Source organism: Sabethes cyaneus, chromosome 3 (genome assembly GCF_943734655.1).
Source record: "Sabethes cyaneus chromosome 3, idSabCyanKW18_F2, whole genome shotgun sequence".
NCBI lineage: Eukaryota > Metazoa > Arthropoda > Insecta > Diptera > Culicidae > Sabethes > Sabethes cyaneus.
The window spans coordinates 249818343-249839246 of NC_071355.1; the positions used below are offsets into that span (position 1 = coordinate 249818343).

The window sequence follows — 20904 nt, forward strand, 5'->3', positions numbered from 1 at the left end:
GGAATGCCGTGAAAACAGTCACTAACAGCATAGTGGAGAACGTCCTAGGCCGTGTGGCACCGAATCGACGTAACGAATGGTTTGACGAGAAGCAGCACTATGATGGACACCTGAATGGCGTGCAGGTGGAACACCATGATAGTGGAGGAAGTGATTTAATTGGTGCAGCAAGCAACGGAGATGTGCCACTCCCATCGATAAGTGAAGTTAAAAAGCCATCCAGTGGCTAAAGAACCACAAAACAGCAGGAAAGGATGGCGGAACAACTACCGGAGGAGTGGAAAGACGGGATTTTTTGCCCTATCTACAAGAAAGGCGATAAGCTGGATTGCGAAAATTATCGAGCGTTCACTATTCTGAATAGAGCCTACAAAGTGTTTTCCCAAGTTATCTACCATCGACTGTCTCCAATAGCCAATAGATTTGTAGGAAGTTATCAGGCCGACTTCATGGACGGACGGTCTACAACGGATCAAATCTTCACCCTACGGCAGATCCTTCGGAAAGGCCGCAAATTTCGAGTTCCTACGCATCATCTGTATATTGATTTCAAAGCCGCATATGATAGTGTAAACCGACAAGAGCTATGGAAAATTCTGGACGAAAACGGTGTTCCGGGTAGGCCTACTAAACTTATCACTACAATGGATGGGATCTAGTGCTGTGTGAGAATCTCTGGTGAATCGACGGGAATTAGGTTGGGGTAGTCGACGAGTTCGTATGCCTTGGTTCACTGGCAATCTGAGCCTCCGTATAAAGTGCACATTGTACAAAAAGCTAATTAGACCGGTTGTCCCCTACAGGCATGAAACATGGACACTGTTAGAAGAGGACTTGCGAACACTCGGAGTTACCAAACGGCGGCAATCGGTGATCGGGGTCAATTTCAGTTTTAGCCACCTTTGAATACGCCTAATGAGTATTTTTCTATCTTTGTGCATAGGCTGATTACTCGACTGCGTTTGCTCGTGTAATCTTTAGTAGACACGAGGTTCTTCTAATTTCACGATTAGTGTTGTCTTCGGTTACCGATGGGCCGAGGCATACGAACTCATCGACTACTTCGCTCACTCGTTCTCATCGATTGCCACTGTACTTCCAGTCGCGGCCTTATCGCGCTCAATCCTGCCCGATAGCATATATACTATTGGGGGATAGCTTATTTAACTTCACATTCCTCAATACCTCAAATTTTAGACATAAAAAGAACTCACGTAAAATGAATGGACGTAAAAAGAGAGATTCTAGAGATAGATGCAAAAGCATTGCGAATTTCCCGTAAAACGTAATCCTACGTCGAAATTCAACGTCAGACAATCAATGGATACAATGTGAGTAGATTCGGGACGAAAACACTATCCATTTTGGAGCTTTGTTTTATTATTTATTAATGAAAGTGAAAAAATAAAACTGAAAACAAAAAATTCTCATAATTATTTTTATTTTGTTTTGTTTTATACGTACGGCAATAAATGGTTGAATTAATCGTTACTGTTACCATCTAAAAATGTTTCATTTTTTTCGCTTATTTTGCTTCTATAAAACTTGTTTCATTCTGCTGTAAACATGGCATGAAACAAGCTTTTACTCTTTTTTTTTTGTTTGTTTGTTCTAGAGATATTTCTTCATATCCTTGTTTTATATAATGTACTATGTTTACATAGGTATTGTTTCATTTTTATCGATAAACATCGCTATTAGGTTAGACGCAGAAGCATTGAATCCACTCGGTATTCGTGTTGCGTAACTTCCGCATAGTTTTTTCTTCTTCATCTCATAATCTTATTGAAATGTTATCCACTGTTCAGTTTTGCTTGATTTATATTTATTTAAATGACAGCACGGTTTAATCCATATTGACTCCACACATCCAGATGTTTGTTTTTTGTTTTTTTTTGTGCCGCACGAAATGATTGATTTTCGATTGGCAGCGATAAGATGAAGAAATGATAAGTAGATTTATTGAATAAATCGCAACGATTAAGATTTTTCTGTACACAGTTGCTTGCAAATGGTTTATCTTTCTATACGATTTATACGATGCACAATGTCCGTCATACGATGCACGCACAAACCGTGCGTCTTCACCCGATGATCGAGACACACTTGTTTTTTTTTGCATTACTAGTTTTGTTGTATCCCACACACTTTCCATGTGTTCGTTTTGTATCTTTACTTCTCTACTATCACGATTGGTATAGGTATTTCTTATTTACTCTTAGTTGTTAGTTTTTTTATCATTAAATCATTGTTTCTTTAACCTTTTCTAATAGTTCAATGTTTTTTTTCTTCTGTCACCACCAAAGCCAACATATTTTGCTCAATTTAGTTTTTATTTTTGTTTAAATTATTTTTGTTTGCAGGTCTTCTCACGCCTTGCGTAACTGTTACATTCATACTTTGAGAAAAGAAAATAAGCCAAGCACATTTCTAGCTGAACCTACCTGTATTATACCATTCATCTATTCACACACGCATTCGTACCTACTCGCCGTCGCCGTCGGTACGGTACGTTTTAGGTTATTTTTTTTTCTTTAAAAGATATTTTTTACGTTCACAATAAATAAAGTCATGGATTTCTAAATTTTCACATTGCAAATTTGGAACTAGACGAAGGAACAATCAAAAACTCTAATGGGTCCGATTCTAACCGGCCGAATAACTGCAGGTTAGGCCGTACTGTTTTGTGATCTGCCAGTTTGGTTTGGTTAAAAAGGACTGATTTGAAATGTGAAAAAAGAATCAATTCTTTGATTGATACGCCAAATTGAATTTTTCGTCAAGACGGTCAAGAGAGAAGAAGATAAACATAATAAGCATTTTATTATGCTATCGATGCTTGAAATATGATTTTCTTCTACCTCATATCACCCTCCCGTTGTTTTTCTTTTCTGATGAAAGGATTTGTAGTGTTACAGCTTAAGACAATGTCGTTAGTTGTTGATCGAGTGCTTTTTTTTAATGTAATCGGCTGACAAAGCTTACGTTCTGCTTGGAGGTTTGTATATTTTGGGTGTATGTATTTATAGACCTACGTACAAGAAAGTGTATGTTTACAGGTATGAAGTATGTATGTGACTGACTGTGTGTGCTGGTTGGTGACATTTATTTTGTTGTAAAAGTGAGGGAGCGTTCAATGCAAATATACCTTACGCTTTGTGTTTATGTTTCCATTTTGCCATTTCACTCAGTTTACAATCATATTGTTATGCTGTTTTTGAACGAATCAGTTTTGATAATTCATTGATAACTATTTATATCGATAGTGTGTTTCTTATCTTTCCTTCATCAGCATCTTAGTTATTCATTCGAGTGAGCATTAAAACATACAATGATCGGTTTGCTTTACGCGACGCTCAATTTCAATAATGTTTACCAACTTGCCTTTAGGTGTAAATTTTTGCTCTAACTAGTCTATGTATATTTTGATGACCCTTTCCTATTGAGTAAAAATGTCAAAAAAGGATCAATTATCTTGCAGCTGCTTCGTTTGTTTGACATTTTGCAGCGTCAAAATTGCAACAACTTCAAGCATTTTTCCTCAGCTTAGTAGCATCTCCTCTCTACTAGCGGAGGGAGGCTAATTCCTGCACGTATATAAAATTAAATTTATATATGTAAATAAAAAAAACTTAAAGAAGGGATTTAATATTATTCAATGTTTCGTGAGTCTAGGTTTTGACCGCGCAAACGGATGGACGAACGACGTTCGGGCGTATCGTGCCGGGAGAAGGCTGCGATCGGTTCCGGATTTGCACTTCCGGCATTGTTGTTGTGAGTGGGCTGGGGTGGTTGCTGTTGCTGGGGTGCTCCTGGAACCGGCAGTGGCTGACCGTCCGCTCCGGGTCGTGCCTGGGCCATCATTTGCACCAATCGGTTGGCGAGCTGTTTGCAGGAATCATTTTTAGCGATCGAGGCAGTGGTTCCGGTAACGGTGGTAACCATTCCCGTTCCACCACCGGTGGCCACCATACTGGTACCGATTGCGGTTGGATCGTTTGTTTGAACGACCGCTCCGGCCTTGGTCCGCTCGTTAGTGTTGTTGTGACGAGAAGATCCTCCAAATTTCAGCATATTCCAGTCGAACACGTAATCATAAGAGTAACCTTGCCGGGCAAACAGCGTTCTAAACACCTTCCGCAGGTAGCAGTAATCTGGACGCTGAGTGAATTCCAGCTGACGACAGTACGACAAATAAGAAGTAAACTCTGGCGGAAAACCTTTGCAAAGCTCTTCTATCGGCGTCGATAGCTTTTTCTCGGAGATCCTTTCGTATTTCTGGCGCTTATTGGCCGCTTTCAAACCTTGCCACGGCAACGTTCCCAAATTGAAGTACATCAGCACATATCCAAGCGATTCCAGATCATCCCTGCGGCTTTGCTCAATACCCAAATGCGTATTGATCGAGGCGTAGCGTGCCGTACCGGTTAGGTTCTTATTTTCCCGGTACGGGATGTGTGCCATCGTTTTGGAATCCTTATACTTTTTCGCCAACCCAAAATCGATAATATACACAAGATTTCCCTTCTTTCCTAGACCCATCAGGAAATTGTCCGGTTTAATGTCTCGATGGATGAAACTTCTCGAGTGAATGAAATCGATGCGGGAAATCATCTGATCTGCCAGAAGCAGCACAGTCTTCAGCGTGAAACGTCTTGAGCAAAAGTTGAATAAATCCTCCAGCGACGGGCCAAGCAGTTCCATCACCATCACGTTGTAATCACCCTCCGAACCGCACCACTTGATGGTCGGAATACCCACGGCACCCTGCAGCATCCGGTAGAACTTGCTCTCGATGTGCAGCTGGGGATGTTTCGTTTTGATACATTCGAGCTTGATGGCAACCTCTTCGCCGGTGGAAATATTCGTGCCCAAGTAGATGTCGCCAAATGATCCCGAACCAATTTTCCGGCCGAGCCGATATTTGTTACCAACGCGCAATTCCATTGTTTTGAAAGTTTGCTAGTTCCGCCTCACAGTTGGATGTGTTTTTCCTGTAAATTTAAAAAGAAAACCGAAATTAGTTTCTTTGGTTTGTTTGACATGTGACGAGACAAATTCTCGATTAAACGTGAATGCATATTCATATGCCATGAATAAACCATTCCCTTTCGCGGAATCGGATTAAGGATGCATCGCTGCATTTGATGAGAAGAAATTTTTAAAGCAATGCTTGCTGCATTCTGATTGAGGGAAAATGAAGACGTCGTTATTTTACTTGCAGAACAAAACATTGGAAATTCAATGAGTCGCTGCGTATGCGTCGTCTGATGACTAATATTTCGTAACTGCAGAAAAAGCGCAACTATAAGTTGTTCTCCGTGAGCTTTGCACGCTGAGTGGAACCTGGCGTATTTTTCGATTTTGATATTCTTTAAATTCACCGCATGATAGTTCTCTTAATTGAACATGCTTGACGTGAGACTGCTTACGATAGATGCGACACTCTAATCTCATTTTTTCCACTGACGGGCTAGCAACTCGTTCCCAGTTATACGCTCAAATCATCATGGAAGTTTCTCAATAAAGTTATACGGTAGTGGGAAATGGTAGACTAGACAGTGCCGGCATCTGCATACAATCGACTGACAGTATGCTGACACTGTCCAACATTCATGTACACTTAAAGCGCTTAAAGCTCGATTTACTGATGACCTACTACCGGAACGTACGTGGACTTTAAACCAAAAATGATATGTTTGCTGCTGGACATAATATTATGAACGCACCAATCAGCAGCCTTCAATTACTTCTTCTGTACTCGGTCCTGAGCTACTCGTCGTCAATTTGTTAAGCGTCTCGGCACAACCAAGCCGGTGGCCGGCCCACCGTAGTCTTCCAACTTTCGCCAAGCATGCTTGCAGCTCGTGGTTTATACACCAGCGCCACTCTCCGCTATCCGTTTATACTCCGCCAAAAATAGTCCGCAACACTTTTCGTTTAAATACGGAAAGTTCAAGTATGTTTTCCGTAAGCAAATTTGCTCTCAAGTCTGTACAGGACTACTGGTCTGATAAGCGTTGTGTACATCGTCAGCTTTGTGCGGCGGTGAATTCTCCTTGATCGAAGCGTCTTGCGGAGGAAAAAGTAGGCTCGATTTTCAGCTTGAACGCGTCGTTGAGTCTCGTTGGTCGTATTACTATCGGTGGTGACGTTGCTTTCACTGGAGCCTTTTCCTACTTTGGGGGGTTTTGGGCCTTCTTTCGTACGGCAATAAATCTCCCAATACTTAAGTATAACATCAGACGATGGTTGGCTAAGAACTAACTTTATTTAACAGATAATCAATTTTATATAACTGGATCGGTTGATTGTATAGGGGACTAAATTACCCGATGTTCACATCGCACATGCCAATTGTTCGACCCATGCACCTTCCAGCATTGGACAAAAGGTAGGAGTCAAAACGACTACTTGTTAAGCGTAGCTACCAATCCCCCCCCCCCCTCACCTTTTCGCTCTTTCCCCTCCATTACCAAAAATTTTCATTACTTTCCCCTACCGTCCCTTCATCAATTGTAGAGCCACCGTTTCAAAAAATATTGATAATATGTTTGACCGCATTTCAAGGCCAATACTAAAAACTCGAGGTTGGTCTATTTCATAGGAACGGAGCCTTTCCCCGAAAACCCGCGCAGAGAATCGCGGTTAACACGCTGACAGACGAACAGCGTCATGCGTACGAGACGAGTGCAGTACCTTGCAAGTCGTAAGCGCCTACATAGTGTCTTTGTCCTGACAGTAAAACAAGTTAGATTAAAACTTCTCGGCAGGGCTTGAAAAGGGATCGCAAGTTGAATGTGACTGCCGTGAATGCGAACTTTCCGCATTCAAACTCCGCTTTTTGAACGATCATTTGACTGTTTTTTTGAATTCAGTCAAGCTGCCGCTTGCGCTGCTGCCGTCTTACAATTCATGCGGCATCTCTGCAAAAGCAAACAGTCGATCTCCCGTTTTGCTTTGCGCTTTGAGAATATAAACTGCAAACTGACTGGAAGCATACGGTGACGTATTTTTTCGTTTCTCTTTTTGTCTCCAAATCGGCTGCTCACAATAATAGTTTGTCACCCGGACGTCGGTCGGACGCAAGCAAAATATTCGTTTGTATTGGACGGAGTCCGACCGAATTCTTCCATGCACATGTAGTGGTTGTTTTTTTGTAGTATTGAATCATACGATTGTGCGGTTGCTTTTCGTTAGCGTGGTGATTGCCAGTCATTTGACTGTTTTGCAGTCATTCGCTGCTCCAAACGGTAAAGGCAACTTGATCGAAACGAAAATGTCAAAAAGTTTTAGAACGCGATCATAGTGCTGCGTGCAATCGGCGTTTGACTGAGCAAATTGCCAGTTGTGTTATGCATAGCGTTCGTATTCCACCTCTAAACGGACGGTGTGAACTTGAATGCGCGTTGGTGTGACTGCGGTAGAAAAAAAGGATCGGTCGAAGCCCTGCTTCTCGGTCGGTGGTTTCTACAGTAGACGGAGGAAGAAACAGTTTTTAGTCTGACGTCTGACATAGATCACCTCCTAATGTTTCTAGTAATGAGGTCGAGGTCGTCTGCGAAGGCTAGGAGTTGGCTGCTCTTGCTGGAGATTGTTCCACTCGTTTCGATGACGATATCACACCTTCAATAGCGATATTGAATAACATACAGGACAGTCCATCCCCTTGCAGCAACCCTCTGCGCGATTCAAAAGGACTCTAGAGTGTCCCCGAAACGTGCACCTAGCACATCACTAGCTCCAGGGTAGCTCTGATCAGCCGCGTGAGTTTATCCCGAAAACCGTACTCGTGCATTATCTGCCATAGCTGTTCGCATTTAACCGTACCGTATGCTGCTCTGAAATCCACGAAAATAAGATGCATGGACACGTTGTACTCTCGACATTTCTGGAGGATTTATCGGAGTAAAAATTTGATCCGTAGTAGAACTGGACCCCATAAAGCTCGCCTGATACTGTCCTATGAATTTTCTAGCTATTGGGAATAGACGACGTAACCAAATCTGGGAGAGCACCATGTAGCCGGCCTTGACCAGCGTAATCCCGCGGTAGTTACAGTAACCTAGCCGATCGCCCTTTTTGTAGATGGGACAGAGTACAACACCTTCCATCCACTCCACCGGTTGTTTCCCTTCCTCCCAAATCCTAAAAATTATCCAGTGAAGTGCCGTTACTAGCGGTTCTTGGCCATTTTTGTAGTTCTGCTAGGAGTCGGTCCTTTCCGGCGGCTCTATTATTCTTCAGCTGACCGATTTCTCGCTGGATCTCTATGAGTTCAGGAGCCGGCACGTTGTTGTCGGCACTCCTTCCTAGGTTAACTTCCGTTGCGTGTCCTTCTGTTATATCGCTGTTGAGATGCTCATCGAAGAACTGCTTCCATCCCCTCTCTCGTCGCTACACATGTCAGATTTGGGTGTGTAGCACTTTCGACTTTGGTTTACCTTCTCGTAAAACTTGCGCGTGTTATTAGCCCGTGTGGCATCCCCTCCAGCTCAGTTCAGTTCTTACTTTTAAGTGTTGTTTAGTTTGTTCCAACGAATATAAAAGATGTGCCCTGAATATCACTTTGAAAAGTGATCTCTTTTTCTTTGGGCTAGTGTTTCGTTACGGGCTGATAGTTTTTAATTTGTTGCGTTTATTATAGTGTGGTTTAACCGACGGGTCATTTACGAATAAATTAGACAGACATAATAGCCCGGAATAGTTATTCCAGCTCCTCACGATCTCTGTCCTCCTTCTGGCGCTATTTTCTCCTCAGGATCGTGTTCAACTCATTGCGCGCTCGTCGAATGGTTCTAGACGTATTTACCGTTAACCCAATTTTTTCTGCTTCGCGCTTTAGTCTGGTGTACTATTCAGCCTCCGCCACAGATGTTCTGCCGATAATATCCACGTCATCGGCAAAGGAGATGAATTGACTAGATTTGTTGAAGATGGTACCCCACGTGTTGACGAGGGTATTTTTTAATGACGGTTTGCTCAAGGTTTTGCTTTGCTTTTTTAGCTGCATGAAGGCCACTGCCTATCGTTGGGACTGGCACTTTTTCCCCATTTGTTGCACCGTCGAAATCGCTTGGTTCTCCGCCTGGGCACCATTCAGATGTTCATCGAAGTGCTGCCGCCACCTTCCGGTCACCTCACGATCGTCCGCCAAAAAACTGCCATTTTTATTCCGACACACTTTAGTTCGCAGCTTTGCCTGCGGGATCCGTACAGGACAGTCTATTCCATTGCCGCAAACCTCTGTGCGATTCAAAGGAACTCGAGTGCTCCCAAAACACTGGGTAACTTTGATCAGCCGCGTCAGTTTGTACGTTCGGCAGCGCCTAAAATCAACGAAAATATGCATGGACACGTTGTACTCACATTTCTAGAGAATTTGTCCGAGTAAAAATTTGATCCGTAGTACCATGGGCCCCAATGAAGCCCGCCTGATACTACCCTACGAAATCTTGGGGATAAACCTTGACCACCTCGCGCTTGTTTTTGATCAGGCTTGCCTCCTCGTCCCTACATCAAGCTTCAGTTTGTTGTTCTAGCTCTTCACGATCTCTGTCCTCTTCGTTCATTTTTCTCCTCAGGATCGGGATCAGGATAGTTGTTTCCAAGTTTTTTTCCTTCCCCATCGCTTGTTGGCGTTCCACGTCAAACCAGTCTTTTTGTGAGATCACGTTCTCCTTTAACAGCCAAGCGTATCCTGCTTCATCTGTCTTCAAGGATCGAAGCACCTAGCTACACAGAAAAAGATAGAGCTTCATCCAGTAGACGTGTAGCTCTCGGCAACTCGCGGGTTGCTAATTGCCAAATGCTTGACCGAGGGCGGCCTTGTCGCGAGGTATTTACCGTCGATAGTTTTCAGCGCACTTTTACCGCTACTAGCTAGGTAATAATCCGAGCCAATATCTGCATCTCGTAGGGAGCATATGCTGGTGATGTTCGAAAACAACCGGCCATCGATGAGAATACGGTTGATTTGGTCCATTGTTCGTTGGTCGGGCTTCGTTTGTAAGGCTTTGTAGAGCAAGAGGCGACCCGACCTGACGTCGGGAAGCTGCCAAGTTCATGCATCGCTGGCCGTTCTCGATCGTGTTGGTGTGCAGGCTATGGAGCTAGATAACCGGTCTATACATCGCTTCCCAGCCGTTCTGGGCGTTCGTATTCCCGATGACGACCTTGATATCCCTTAGCGAAAAGCTATCGTACATTACCATCAGTGGCGCATAATTGAAGAAACGGTCCGTTATCCTCAACATAGACATCCTTTTGTAGATCCCCTTACAGTTCGTCACGTTATCCTTCATTCTATTCATCACTACAAAGCCCGTTCATCGGTCGCTCCCCCACTCTGGTACGATTGGGCCGTGTTGCCACGGATCCTCGGCTTTTGCGACAGTTCTCCTGCAGTGGTTGCAGAACTTCAGGGTTCTGCAGTTCTTGTTCCAACAGCAACCTGTCGTCACTCAAGAAATTCTGCGATTTGCAGTACCAGGTATTAAACATCCGTTCCTTGTTCTTATTTTGTCGTCTGCCGAATGTTCTGAGTCGAATTTTCTGCACTTTTCGCAGTAAGGTTGGCTTTTAGGTAGGATACCTTCCATGGTCACGCTACCGAGCCTCGTGATGAGACTGTCATCTTAGTTTTAAGAGAAAACACATTTCTTAATTCAGTCGCTCGCTCCGGATCAAACGCTATCATGAGCCGCTCCTAACCTGTAGTACAACCGCGCACATGATTGAGGAATCGTCAAACTACCAAGAGCCTTACCGTTCTCGTGGAAATGGAATTTAAGATTAGTTATAAGGGTTTTTATTTAAATATCAGTCACAGTAACTCTAGCTTGGCAATGTAAATAGTACTTTTAAGTATAGACATTAACATTTAGGTACATTATTTAACCAAATGTTATAATTTCAATTTTAGGTTGAAATTTTAAATGTACCAGCATGTAAAAATGTTATTTAAAGTATTTTGCCAAGTGATATGTTGTTGTTCATCGATGACATAGCGTTGATTCAGTGGTGTTACTAAGAGGAACTTTTTTATAAAAGAACAGTGATTAATAGAAAATTATTATTCAAAAAAATTATGTTTTAGACTTTTTTCTGCCTTATCTAGTTTTAAAAACTAAATGATAATGTAATACAGAATAATGCGTATCCAAGGTTATCTGGTGGATATCAAACTAGAGTGAAAAGAACCTCTCGCAAAACAAAGAAAACCGACAAATGAAGAGCCAGAAGAGCACCTAAATATGAGCCTGCCAATCGAAACAAGTGCGCTGTTTCTCATTTACTTGGGTTTGTTTAAAATTTCGGGGAAACCTATAAAACAAATATTCACGAAGCAGTTTTTTTCTCGTTGTTGATGGTTTTAATGGAAGTAAATCGTATAGGAAACGAAAGGATGAACTTTTTTTTCTTACTTGAAAAAACACATTTAACACAAACACTTACCTTATTCCAGTTTCTGTTATAGTGTTTCACGTCGCCTCCGTTTCGGCCTAGCTTTTCGTCAGTACAGGAAATTCTTTCGTTTCCTCTTCGTCTCCTTGACAGCAAGGAAATTACGCCGATAGTAACTTATATGTGGATATTTTTTTAGTTGAAAACTACACGGAAACAGCAACAGCAGCTGGCTAACGTTGCTTTTCGAGATCAATTTTGTTCAGCAACAAAAAAAAGCAGCAAGCTCCAGGTTAGAATGGCCTCCGTCGATAAGCTGCGCTTCAGTAGTCTTTAGAGTGCTGCATAAATTTCGCTTGCCAGTGCTTCTCTCCAATTGCAAATTATTTTACTGGCTCGCTCGAAGGCTATTTCAATTTCAATGTTTGCTTCACTGAAAGTCGCTATGCTCTCGATCTATATTTCTTGTGTGGCTGGTTCGTTCGTTTAGATGGGCCGTCTTCTTTCGCAGTGCACGTATCGTATTCGTATCGAATCGAGCGACCGACGGACGGACGGGACGACGACACCACAGTGAAAATGACGGCGGCAAGCGCACGCAAACAATCGCACAATCCTCCACTCGCTATCGAGCTAATGGGGGTGCAACCACTACCACTAAATCTGCTGCCAGCACAAAGCTTTCGAAATACTCTGCTGTTGAAAAGAAAAGAAATAAAATAGTATTTTACCTCTGACAATGGCTGATAAGCGATAACAGAAATGAAAATTTCATAATTTAAGAAAAAACCATCAATACTAACAATGGCAATGGTTAAACCTAAACAGATGTCATATAAAATTTAAAAATCAAATTTGCTCAATAACATCTTCTACAAATTTGATTACTCAGGTCGGTGCACATTTCCTTGATTTATATTTCGAATCATTTAATATGCGGACATTTTTATCCGAATTTGAACGTTTAGATAGATGTCACAACAGATATAGGGATCGCATACTAGAGACAGTAGCATACTCCACTTAATTTCATGATTTTGATTGTCTCGATGTTTTATACTAAAAAGTATTTTAATTCAAAGTACGTATTGGAATTCTCTTCCCTGGCTTTCTGGTGGTTTCAGCACGTATATTTCAATGTCGAACGCACTTTTCGCCTTCCAAACATTATCCTTGATCCAATGCCAAGAAGTGAATCGACTTGCATAGACTGCCTAAGCGTGGTAACAAATGTACATGATTAACACTTAGCTGATCTCATTTACAACACTGAATATTATATTCAATCACTGATATATTGAAAAATTCAAAATCGTATCCTTTGGGAACGACTATTACCTAGTTCCTAAACTACTTCCCTCCCGTAACCAAGGACCAACAATAAACCCACTGTGACTAAATTGTACAATACGAATTTTCCATTGTGTGCAATAGGACTATTTACGACACAAGTCTTGATTATAAATTTATTAGTCTTTTCCTCGCCAGGTCAGTTTGACAGCAGCTGACGGGGGCGAGTATTTGTGTTAAGACTATGCCCTGAATCTACACTGGTGTTCGTGTGCTCCGGCAAAGCCTGCTCGCCTGCTGTAGTGCTGTGGCTGCTAATGATGGCTGACACACGGGCCATGATTCGATGGTGATGGCGAAGAAAAGAGCACCATGAACACCCCTTTCGAACGACATAAAGGGCGACGGAAAATTCAAAATTTTCCACTCACCTAGTCCAAATCACGTTCAATTCCACCGAAATTACAATGCGGGGACACTCGCGCAACGAATTACGTACATCTCGAACGTTTAAGCAACACTTTACCAGCAAAAAATACGACAATCCGTGATCGCACGAAAGAAAAAACCTCCGAAAACACGAGCTGTTTCACTGGCTGAGGCTGACTATATGAATTTGCTGTCTCGTCTCGAATGCACACACACATCGCATCAGAACAACTTTTTCTCTTCAGATTACACGAACACTCACGTAAAGTGCACGCTAAAAAAGTTTATCAAATGCAAGTATAATTTTTAGGTACTTTTTCAAAATGACGGAAGTATTTATCATATCCAGCTTTTTACGAGCCATAATGGCGGACGTGTTCGAAATATTTGAACAGCATTTTTGACATTTCCCTAATACATCGCACGTTTTCTTTCCGCGCGTTCACGGTAAAACTGAAGGAATGTACGGAAAGACAACATGCGATGTATTAGGGAAATGTCAAACGTGCTGTTCAAATATTACGAACACGTCCGCCATTATGGCTCGTAAAAAGCTGGATAGCATTTTTGTTTTTAGTTTTTTAACTAAAAATTCCATGTTGCTGCACGAATCCTACGGAACGATTGGTTTGACGATGGATATATGATGCTGTTGGATGAGGAGAACGCTGTGCATGCAGTGCCACACCACACGTCAGAACTAGGAAATATACAAACAGAAGGAGATGCTGCGAACCTAAATCTTTCGGCAGAAAAAGCACTACCAGGAAAAGGAAGAGTATGCGGAGTTGGAGCGGCTGTTCCGCAAAGGCTATTCCGCAAAGGTTTTGTGTCGCATAAGTAAGTAAGTATTTTGACTGGCGCTCATGAGCTGACCGAAATGTGGAAGCAGCACTTCGATGAACACCTGAATGGTGCCCAGGCAGAGAACCTTCGAGGCGGGGGCAAGCAATTTCGACGGTGTATGACAAACGGAGAAGAGGTTCCAGCCCCAACGGCAGGTGAAGTAGAGGTGGACATCATGCAGCTAAAGAACAACAAATCAGCTGGGAAAGATGGCATCGAAGCGGAGCTTAATAAATGGGATCACAGAAGCTGGACGTCCGTTTTACACCGGCTAATTAATTGTTGGAATTTGGGATACGGAACAGCTACCGCAGAAGTGGAGCGGAGCGGAACGATGGGGTTATCTGCCTGATCTGCAAAAACAGCGACAAGTTGTGGGCAATGCTCGCGGAGAACCCTCCAGTGCTCGTAGTTTTCAAGAGACGAATGCTAAGAACGAGTACTTCTATGGCAGATATGAAGGCGAAGGATGAGCCGGAAACCCGCACAGCTCTATGGCGAACCCGCAGTATTCAAAAGGTGGCTAAAGCTGGAAGGATACGATGGGCAGCGCATGTTGCTAGAGAGAATGCCGGACAAATGAACAAGAGGACCAGAGGAGCAACGAACAAGATGGTTAGACCAGGCGGAGCGGGATCTGGCGGAGAGTACTTGGTATCCAAAGAATTGGAGATCCGAGTAAAGTGAACCGAGTAAAGCACCCCATCGACATCTCTATATCGAGCTGCAGTAAACGTCAGCGACAGCATGTCCGGGGCTCAAAATTTGACAGCGGGCCCAAATCAGACTGCTGGCAGTTGAGTGAAACGCAGTGCTGAATTGCTATCTCATTTTCGCACACACGAGATGTTGGCGGCGAGAACATGGTTGTCTGCCATGGGCTTGGAGTAAAGTGAAGAAACTTTTTTTTTTGTAGCTTGGGTCATTCAGGACTTCTGCTGGGTTAGGATTTGAACCTGGGTTCTCGGCTTGAGAGGCGTGAATTAAAACAAAAAATTCTGCTCAAGAAAATATATTCGTTGTTTTCAGATTGGCAAGAAGAAAGCAGTATTTACATTTTTGCAAACAGAACCCCGTGTTTGGGCCCAAAAACTGTTAATGACTGCTAATTTCCGAATAGGTTAAATTTTCCAATGTCAATGATTGAATTATTGCTACTTAGGCCCTTTTGTTAGTTCTATCTGGAAATCTGGTATCCCTGTTCACAGGTAACGTTTGCTGATTGGACAGCAAGTGAAGCACGCCGGTAACAAAAACAAAGGTGCCGCTCTTTGTAACTGTTTACATATACAAATTCACACGTTTGCTTGAAATTCAATCATTTTGGTTCTTTTAGCTGCGTAGATTACTGCGATTACTTCCAGCAAATAACAATGGAATCAACTCCGTTGACTACCAAGGAACCAGCAGATGAAACAAAAAACGAGTCCGCTGAAAAGAATGTTCGACACCGTAAGAAATATAAATATAACGCCATTCGATCTCAGATGGAATTCTATTTTTCGGACGCCAATCTCTCCAAGGATAGGTATTTGGGACAAAGCATTAAAAGCGATCCATGTAAGTTAGTTATTATTCAATCTACATTTACATGAAATTTGAAAATTTACCATTCCAGTCGTTCCACTTTCGGAATTCCTCAAGTTCAATCGGATCAAGAAACTGACGGAAAGTGTAGAGGATATCGTTACAGCACTGAAAAAGTCTGAATTACTGCAACTTTCCGACGATCGTACCAAGGTGCGTCGGGTAACGGAACATGCAGAACGGCCCAATTGTGAGGCATGCACGATCTATGTCGAATGTTTGCCTCCGAAGGCAGATCACGACTGGGTGCGAAATGTGTTCTCGACTTACGGCAAAGTGGCATACGTCTCGCTGCCCAAGTTCAAGTACTCAAAGAAAATCAAAGAGTTTGGGTTTGTCGAGTTTGAGGAGGAACCCAGTGTGGAACGAGCGTTGAAAACCTTTCAGGCCTTCGGCGGTGTGCTAAGCTTTGAGGGCACTGAACCGGACAAACTGGTCAGTATTACAAGCTTCAGTAAGGAAAAGGAGGAGGAGGAAAAATACAAAGCAGAGGGCGGTGCAGGCATGAAGAACGTGGAAGAGGAGCATCCGGAAGTAGACAAGTCCAAACGAGAGGGTGACAAAAATGATGGAGATGAATTCCCGGAGCCACCAGCGAAGCGTATTAGAACGGAAGATGACGATAGTTCCGAGTCGGATGTCAACAAAGATAGTGGCAATGAGGAAATGCACAGTGAAAGCGAGACAAAGGGGGCTGGTGACGGAAACAACGCGGATAAAGATCAGGATGGAAAGAAAAAGAGGCGACGCCGGCGAGGACCAAGCGGAATTAAGAAGGAAATCCAACAGGACGATAAAGTTTACGAATTAAAGATTATGCCAAAGTATGGATCTGAAATTTGTACCTCAACATTGCTTTATCTATTTAATTGAAATATTCTTACATTGCAGAAAAGAATGGAAACGACTGCGTAACAAATATCTGAATCTACAGCGAGAGGAAGCCAAGAAGCTAAAGAAATTGTTTGGACAGCCGAATAAATTCAACAAACCGAGTAAAACTCGCACCCCGAACCAGACGCCGGCACACGTGGCGAAGACGATTAAATCCTCACCGCGTGTTAACTTCTACGGAGCCCTGACGGATGAGGAAGCGGCAGCCGAAGCTATCAAGCTGGAAGAGCAAGATCAGCAGAGCAAGCAGCCGCTTTTCTCCTTCGAACCGGGACTGATAGTAAACGTAAAATTTCGCATTCCTTGTGCAAATATTAAGGACTTTAAGGCGGAACTTCGGCAGTACGCTTACGTAAAGTATATCGATTTGAAGGAAGGTGACATGGAAGCGTTTGTGCGTGTGGATAGCCCCAGTTCGGCTAATCAACTGGTAAAGGAGTACAATTCGGCGGAGCACAGTGCGCAGATTCTCAGCGGCGAAACCGAAAAGGACTATTGGGACAAGATTGCGCGAGATCGGGATGATAAGTTGAACAAAAAAGTGAAAGTCGAGAAGGTACGAGGCCGAACTAAGCTGATGAAAAAGGTCAACACGCACATCAAGTTTGATGATGACGACTGAATTGGGAACATACAGTTACAGTTATTGATTTGTAATTTTGATTTTATTAACAAAATAAAATAAACTCGTTACATCAGTTCGTATATTATTCATCGTCGCTTATTTCCACTATTCTCGTGTCATCGTCTTCTATAACGAAAGGTTCCTCTTCTGGCATCATTAGCTGGGCAGGGCAATCGCGGTAATGTTCGTTCAGGTCCAGATCGTTGCGGAATGCCAGCAAACACCCGCTGCAGGTAACAAACATTTCACAATCGAAGTTTTGCTCTTCAACGGTGTTTAAACCTTGTGCGGCGTTGTTATCTACAGCCGTAAACGGAGAATACTGCTGTGTGATTAACGGTGAGGGCACACTGTTGTAATCCGGTTCTCCGGAAGCACGATGCCAAGCCTGGTGTTTCGTTAGTGCCGAAGCCGATGGGAATTTTTCTCCGCAGATATCACAAATATTGCCTTCGTGCATGACGTTCAGATGAAAGTAGTAGCTCTTCGGACCATCGAAGTTCACACGACATGAAGTGCATCTGTATTCAGCGCTTGAAATGATTGTTCTAGGTTTACTTTTAGCGGACGGGACTGGCTTGGGTTGGCTCTTTTTGGGTTTCTTACGCTTTAAGTGAGGTTCATGCAATTCGGCTCGATGTGCTATCAGTTCATCGATGTCGTTGAAACCCTGCTGGCAAATTGTACACTTGAAAAGGTAGTTTGCAAGTTCGGTAGTCGTTGGTGGTACAGGTGCAGAGCCATTCTGGTTTTCCGTCGTCGATATCGGCTGCGAAGACTTGTGTGTTTCTGTGTGTGCGAATAGTTTCTCTATCTGATTAAAACTTTCTGAGCAAACTGTACACACAAAGCGTTGTTCCTGTTGTTGGGTAGTTGAATTTTGAGTCGAAGTATTCGACGAATTTGCTTCAGGATGAGTTTCATGATAATGTTGAACGCAGGCTTCTATACGATCGAAAGTCACATCCGCGCACAAAGTACACTTATAGCTATTATCGTCTAGATGTACGAATGGTAGCGTTATTCTTTTGTTGCTATTTGTTGGCTGTTTTGCTTTCTTTGGAGCTCGCACAGGAGTACGTTTCTGTTTGCGGATCGCATCGTTAGCAGCCGTACAGATTCTTCTATACTCCAGTAACCCTTCATCCTTCCAGTCATCCAAAAGCCCGTCATCGTTACTATAATTTAACTCTTCCAACTTCTCCTGGCAAACAGTACATATCGAACAGGGGAAATCTTCCGGTATCAACTGGATATGCAATTGTTTGAAGATGACCGGCAGAAGGAAAACTTCGTTTGCTACTTCTGATTGCTCCAATGGTTTCAAGTTACTTACAGTAAAACACAGTCGACAATACAATTTAGGATTTTTTCTTGGCCTGAAATAAAAAAACGTTTTTATTGCTCCATTAAACTCTGGCAGATATTACATTACTTACGGTTTGGAATATCGTGTCGTTTGCGGAGCCATTGTTATACCAAATACACTCTTCAATAGGCAAAGTACGTGCAATTTGATTGCAGGATTGTTTTTAGTTACTTTCGTAACAGAGATTAATTTAAATTACATTCAAATCAGACAGCAGAATTAGTAACAACCATAGAAAGTCCCATGGAATCCCATTCGCGTCGTGACCGTCGTGACGATGACGGTGTTGCTGATCTGTCATTTTGCGTTGACGGCCGCTTGCACTAAGCTCATGTTGGCAGTTCCTTACGAAATTTCGTGCAAGTGCGAGTAGTCCACATTATCTTTTCTCTCTCTTTCTTACTGCTGCACAAAGCGAAATCTTGAATGTCTAGCTGGCAACAGTGGCAACAGTGCCTCGCTGCTGGCATTTTCTATGTTTTTTGGATTTGTGTGTGTAAAAAAGAGATAACATTTCTGTTTTTGTGGTTTACAGTTTCTTACGGAATTTCGTGTAAGTGTAAGAGAAGCCTTGAATGAACAACAGAAAAACAAGTTTTCTGAGTTTCTCATCAACAAAACAAACCACGAATATCGCGAATGTCCACCTGATCAATTTTTTTCAATATCTCAGTGAATCACGTTTATTTTATCGACCGCGAGTATCCAATGGGCCAAGTCAAGAGCCAGTTTACCGAGGAGGAACTGCAAGACTATGAGGATCTGACCTATTTCACGAAAAAAGAAATTCTATAGTAGGTATCATATGCGTAGGCCACTCCCTCAGCCAATTATTAATTGAGAACTTCCTGTTTCTTCCGTCTTGGTGCAAAAACTACTGTGCACAGTGCACACAAGAAGTTCAAAAGTTTAGCCCCGGAGAAGGTCGGCCACAACAAAAATGCTCGTCTATCGATGAACAAAATCCTCCAGTACCCGGAACTGCGGGTCAATCCGTTCGGTGATCGAATCTGCAAGGTTTTCAGCTCCAACAACGGGGAAATATCGTTCGAAGACTTCCTCGATATGATGTCCGTGTTTTCGGATGCAGCACCAAAATCAGTGAAAGCGGAACACGCCTTTAGGATTTTCGGTATTGTTTGAGTTTCAGCGCGCGTTAGCGCAAGTACTAATCCGTGTTCTTTATCGTGTTAGATTTTGATGGCGATGACATGATCGGCAAAAATGATCTCAAACAGGTGATACAAAGATTGACGGGATATAACAATGCTCTGAGCGATAGCGATATTGAACAGCTAATAACGGTAAAGATTTTACCTACCATCTGTGGAACAGTCCAAATTCACGCTTCGTTTTTGTTTTTAGAATATCTTAGAGGAAGCTGACTTGGACGATGATGGTGCTCTTTCTTTCGCCGAATTCGAACATATAATTGACAAATCGTCGGATTTTACTAAGTATGTATGAATTTGACGTAGTTAATTTAGTAACTTACCTTGTCTTTCAGCTCCTTCCGTATTAGATTGTGAACATTAAACAAACGCTCCACAACTCGAATCGATGTAATCGGCATATGAATATTTTACCTTATATACTCTTCCAGATCTTTTTATTTCTGAATTTTGTTTATTGTGATTGGTCAATAAAAATGCTCTAGCATTTCACAATTAACGCTTTTTCCTTTACGGCTGTAGATAGCCTGGCAATTTCATTCGCATAAAAATCCAGGTGGTAAAGAAAGACACCAGGATGAAGATGAATCCCATCGCAATGAGCAGGATCTTGTTCAACTTTGGTTTGCCGGGAGTGTGGGTTTGATCCATTATTATGAAACCTAGTCCACCAATCGTGAACAGGAAGCTGCTTGCAAGTCCTTCCATAATGTACTGCCCGTTGACTCGATACGGCATAAAGGCAACCTTGAAGCAGAACAAACGTTATTGTGCAACAAAACTCAACTATTTGCTAAGTCTTACCGGACGGGAGTGGCCATGCTCGTCGGTGGTGGATCCGACGCTAGGAGGCTCCACTATTACATCGTATATTATTCCTGGTAAATTATATTTTAGCATTTACATAATGATTTACGTATCATATCCAAAAATGATATATTTACCTCCGGTAACAAGAAAATATGACAACAGGACAAACGAAAAGACGGTCATTGCCGAAGGCTGCTGAAACCAGGAAGGCCGTTTTAGCTTCAGATTCGGCACCTCGAACAGCAGAAATGGGACACTATACAATGATTCCATTTTAATTGTAGACTAGAAAGGAATAATCCTATACGAATACATAAACCGGTAGTGCACAGCAATAAACTCTATCAAACAACGCGAAGGAACTTCGAAAGTAATTTTTTGATGACAAAATGACCAAAAGAAGACAGCCGAGCCTACAGAAAGCCCTATAACAGCATACCTTTGTTGCGTTTCTAGCCAACGTCACATCAACAACA

At 42.6% G+C, this 20904-nt stretch overlaps 5 protein-coding genes across 7 annotated transcripts; 2 read left to right on the forward strand and 3 right to left on the reverse strand.

Annotated features, from left to right (window-relative positions):
- Window positions 1–1432: 1432 nt before the first annotated feature.
- LOC128741172 (casein kinase I) lies at window positions 1433–13280 on the reverse strand. Of its 3 annotated transcripts, none has more exons than XM_053836788.1 (3): window positions 13128–13280; window positions 11458–12099; window positions 1433–4994 (listed from the first exon to the last, which is right to left on the reverse strand). In XM_053836788.1, the coding sequence occupies exon 3, from the start codon at window positions 4945–4947 to the stop codon at window positions 3652–3654; it is 1296 nt and encodes a 431-aa protein (XP_053692763.1). In that variant the 5' UTR covers window positions 4948–4994; window positions 11458–12099; window positions 13128–13280; the 3' UTR covers window positions 1433–3651. The 3 variants fall into 3 exon arrangements, with proteins under 3 accessions (XP_053692763.1, XP_053692762.1, XP_053692764.1); XM_053836787.1 differs by having other exon boundaries at window positions 11458–12102; XM_053836789.1 differs by lacking the exon at window positions 11458–12099.
- Window positions 13281–15298: 2018 nt separating this feature from the next.
- LOC128742026 (la-related protein 7) lies at window positions 15299–17144 on the forward strand. The gene is made up of 3 exons (XM_053838204.1): window positions 15299–15531; window positions 15590–16382; window positions 16450–17144. The coding sequence occupies exons 1-3, from the start codon at window positions 15345–15347 to the stop codon at window positions 17072–17074; spliced, it is 1605 nt and encodes a 534-aa protein (XP_053694179.1). The 5' UTR covers window positions 15299–15344; the 3' UTR covers window positions 17075–17144.
- Window positions 17145–18652, reverse strand: LOC128742027 (zinc finger protein 208-like). Its single transcript, XM_053838206.1, has 2 exons — window positions 18517–18652; window positions 17145–18456 (listed from the first exon to the last, which is right to left on the reverse strand). Exons 1-2 carry the CDS (start codon window positions 18546–18548, stop codon window positions 17160–17162), a joined length of 1329 nt encoding a protein of 442 aa, XP_053694181.1. The 5' UTR covers window positions 18549–18652; the 3' UTR covers window positions 17145–17159.
- A 406-nt stretch (window positions 18653–19058) lies between these two features.
- Window positions 19059–20107, forward strand: LOC128741946 (calcium and integrin-binding protein 1-like). The gene is made up of 5 exons (XM_053838079.1): window positions 19059–19240; window positions 19334–19578; window positions 19641–19750; window positions 19812–19903; window positions 19954–20107. Exons 1-5 carry the CDS (start codon window positions 19155–19157, stop codon window positions 19973–19975), a joined length of 555 nt encoding a protein of 184 aa, XP_053694054.1. The 5' UTR covers window positions 19059–19154; the 3' UTR covers window positions 19976–20107.
- Window positions 20011–20832, reverse strand: LOC128741947 (putative oligosaccharyltransferase complex subunit CG9662). Its single transcript, XM_053838081.1, has 3 exons — window positions 20563–20832; window positions 20423–20496; window positions 20011–20365 (listed from the first exon to the last, which is right to left on the reverse strand). Exons 1-3 carry the CDS (start codon window positions 20699–20701, stop codon window positions 20129–20131), a joined length of 450 nt encoding a protein of 149 aa, XP_053694056.1. The 5' UTR covers window positions 20702–20832; the 3' UTR covers window positions 20011–20128.
- Window positions 20833–20904: the final 72 nt, after the last annotated feature.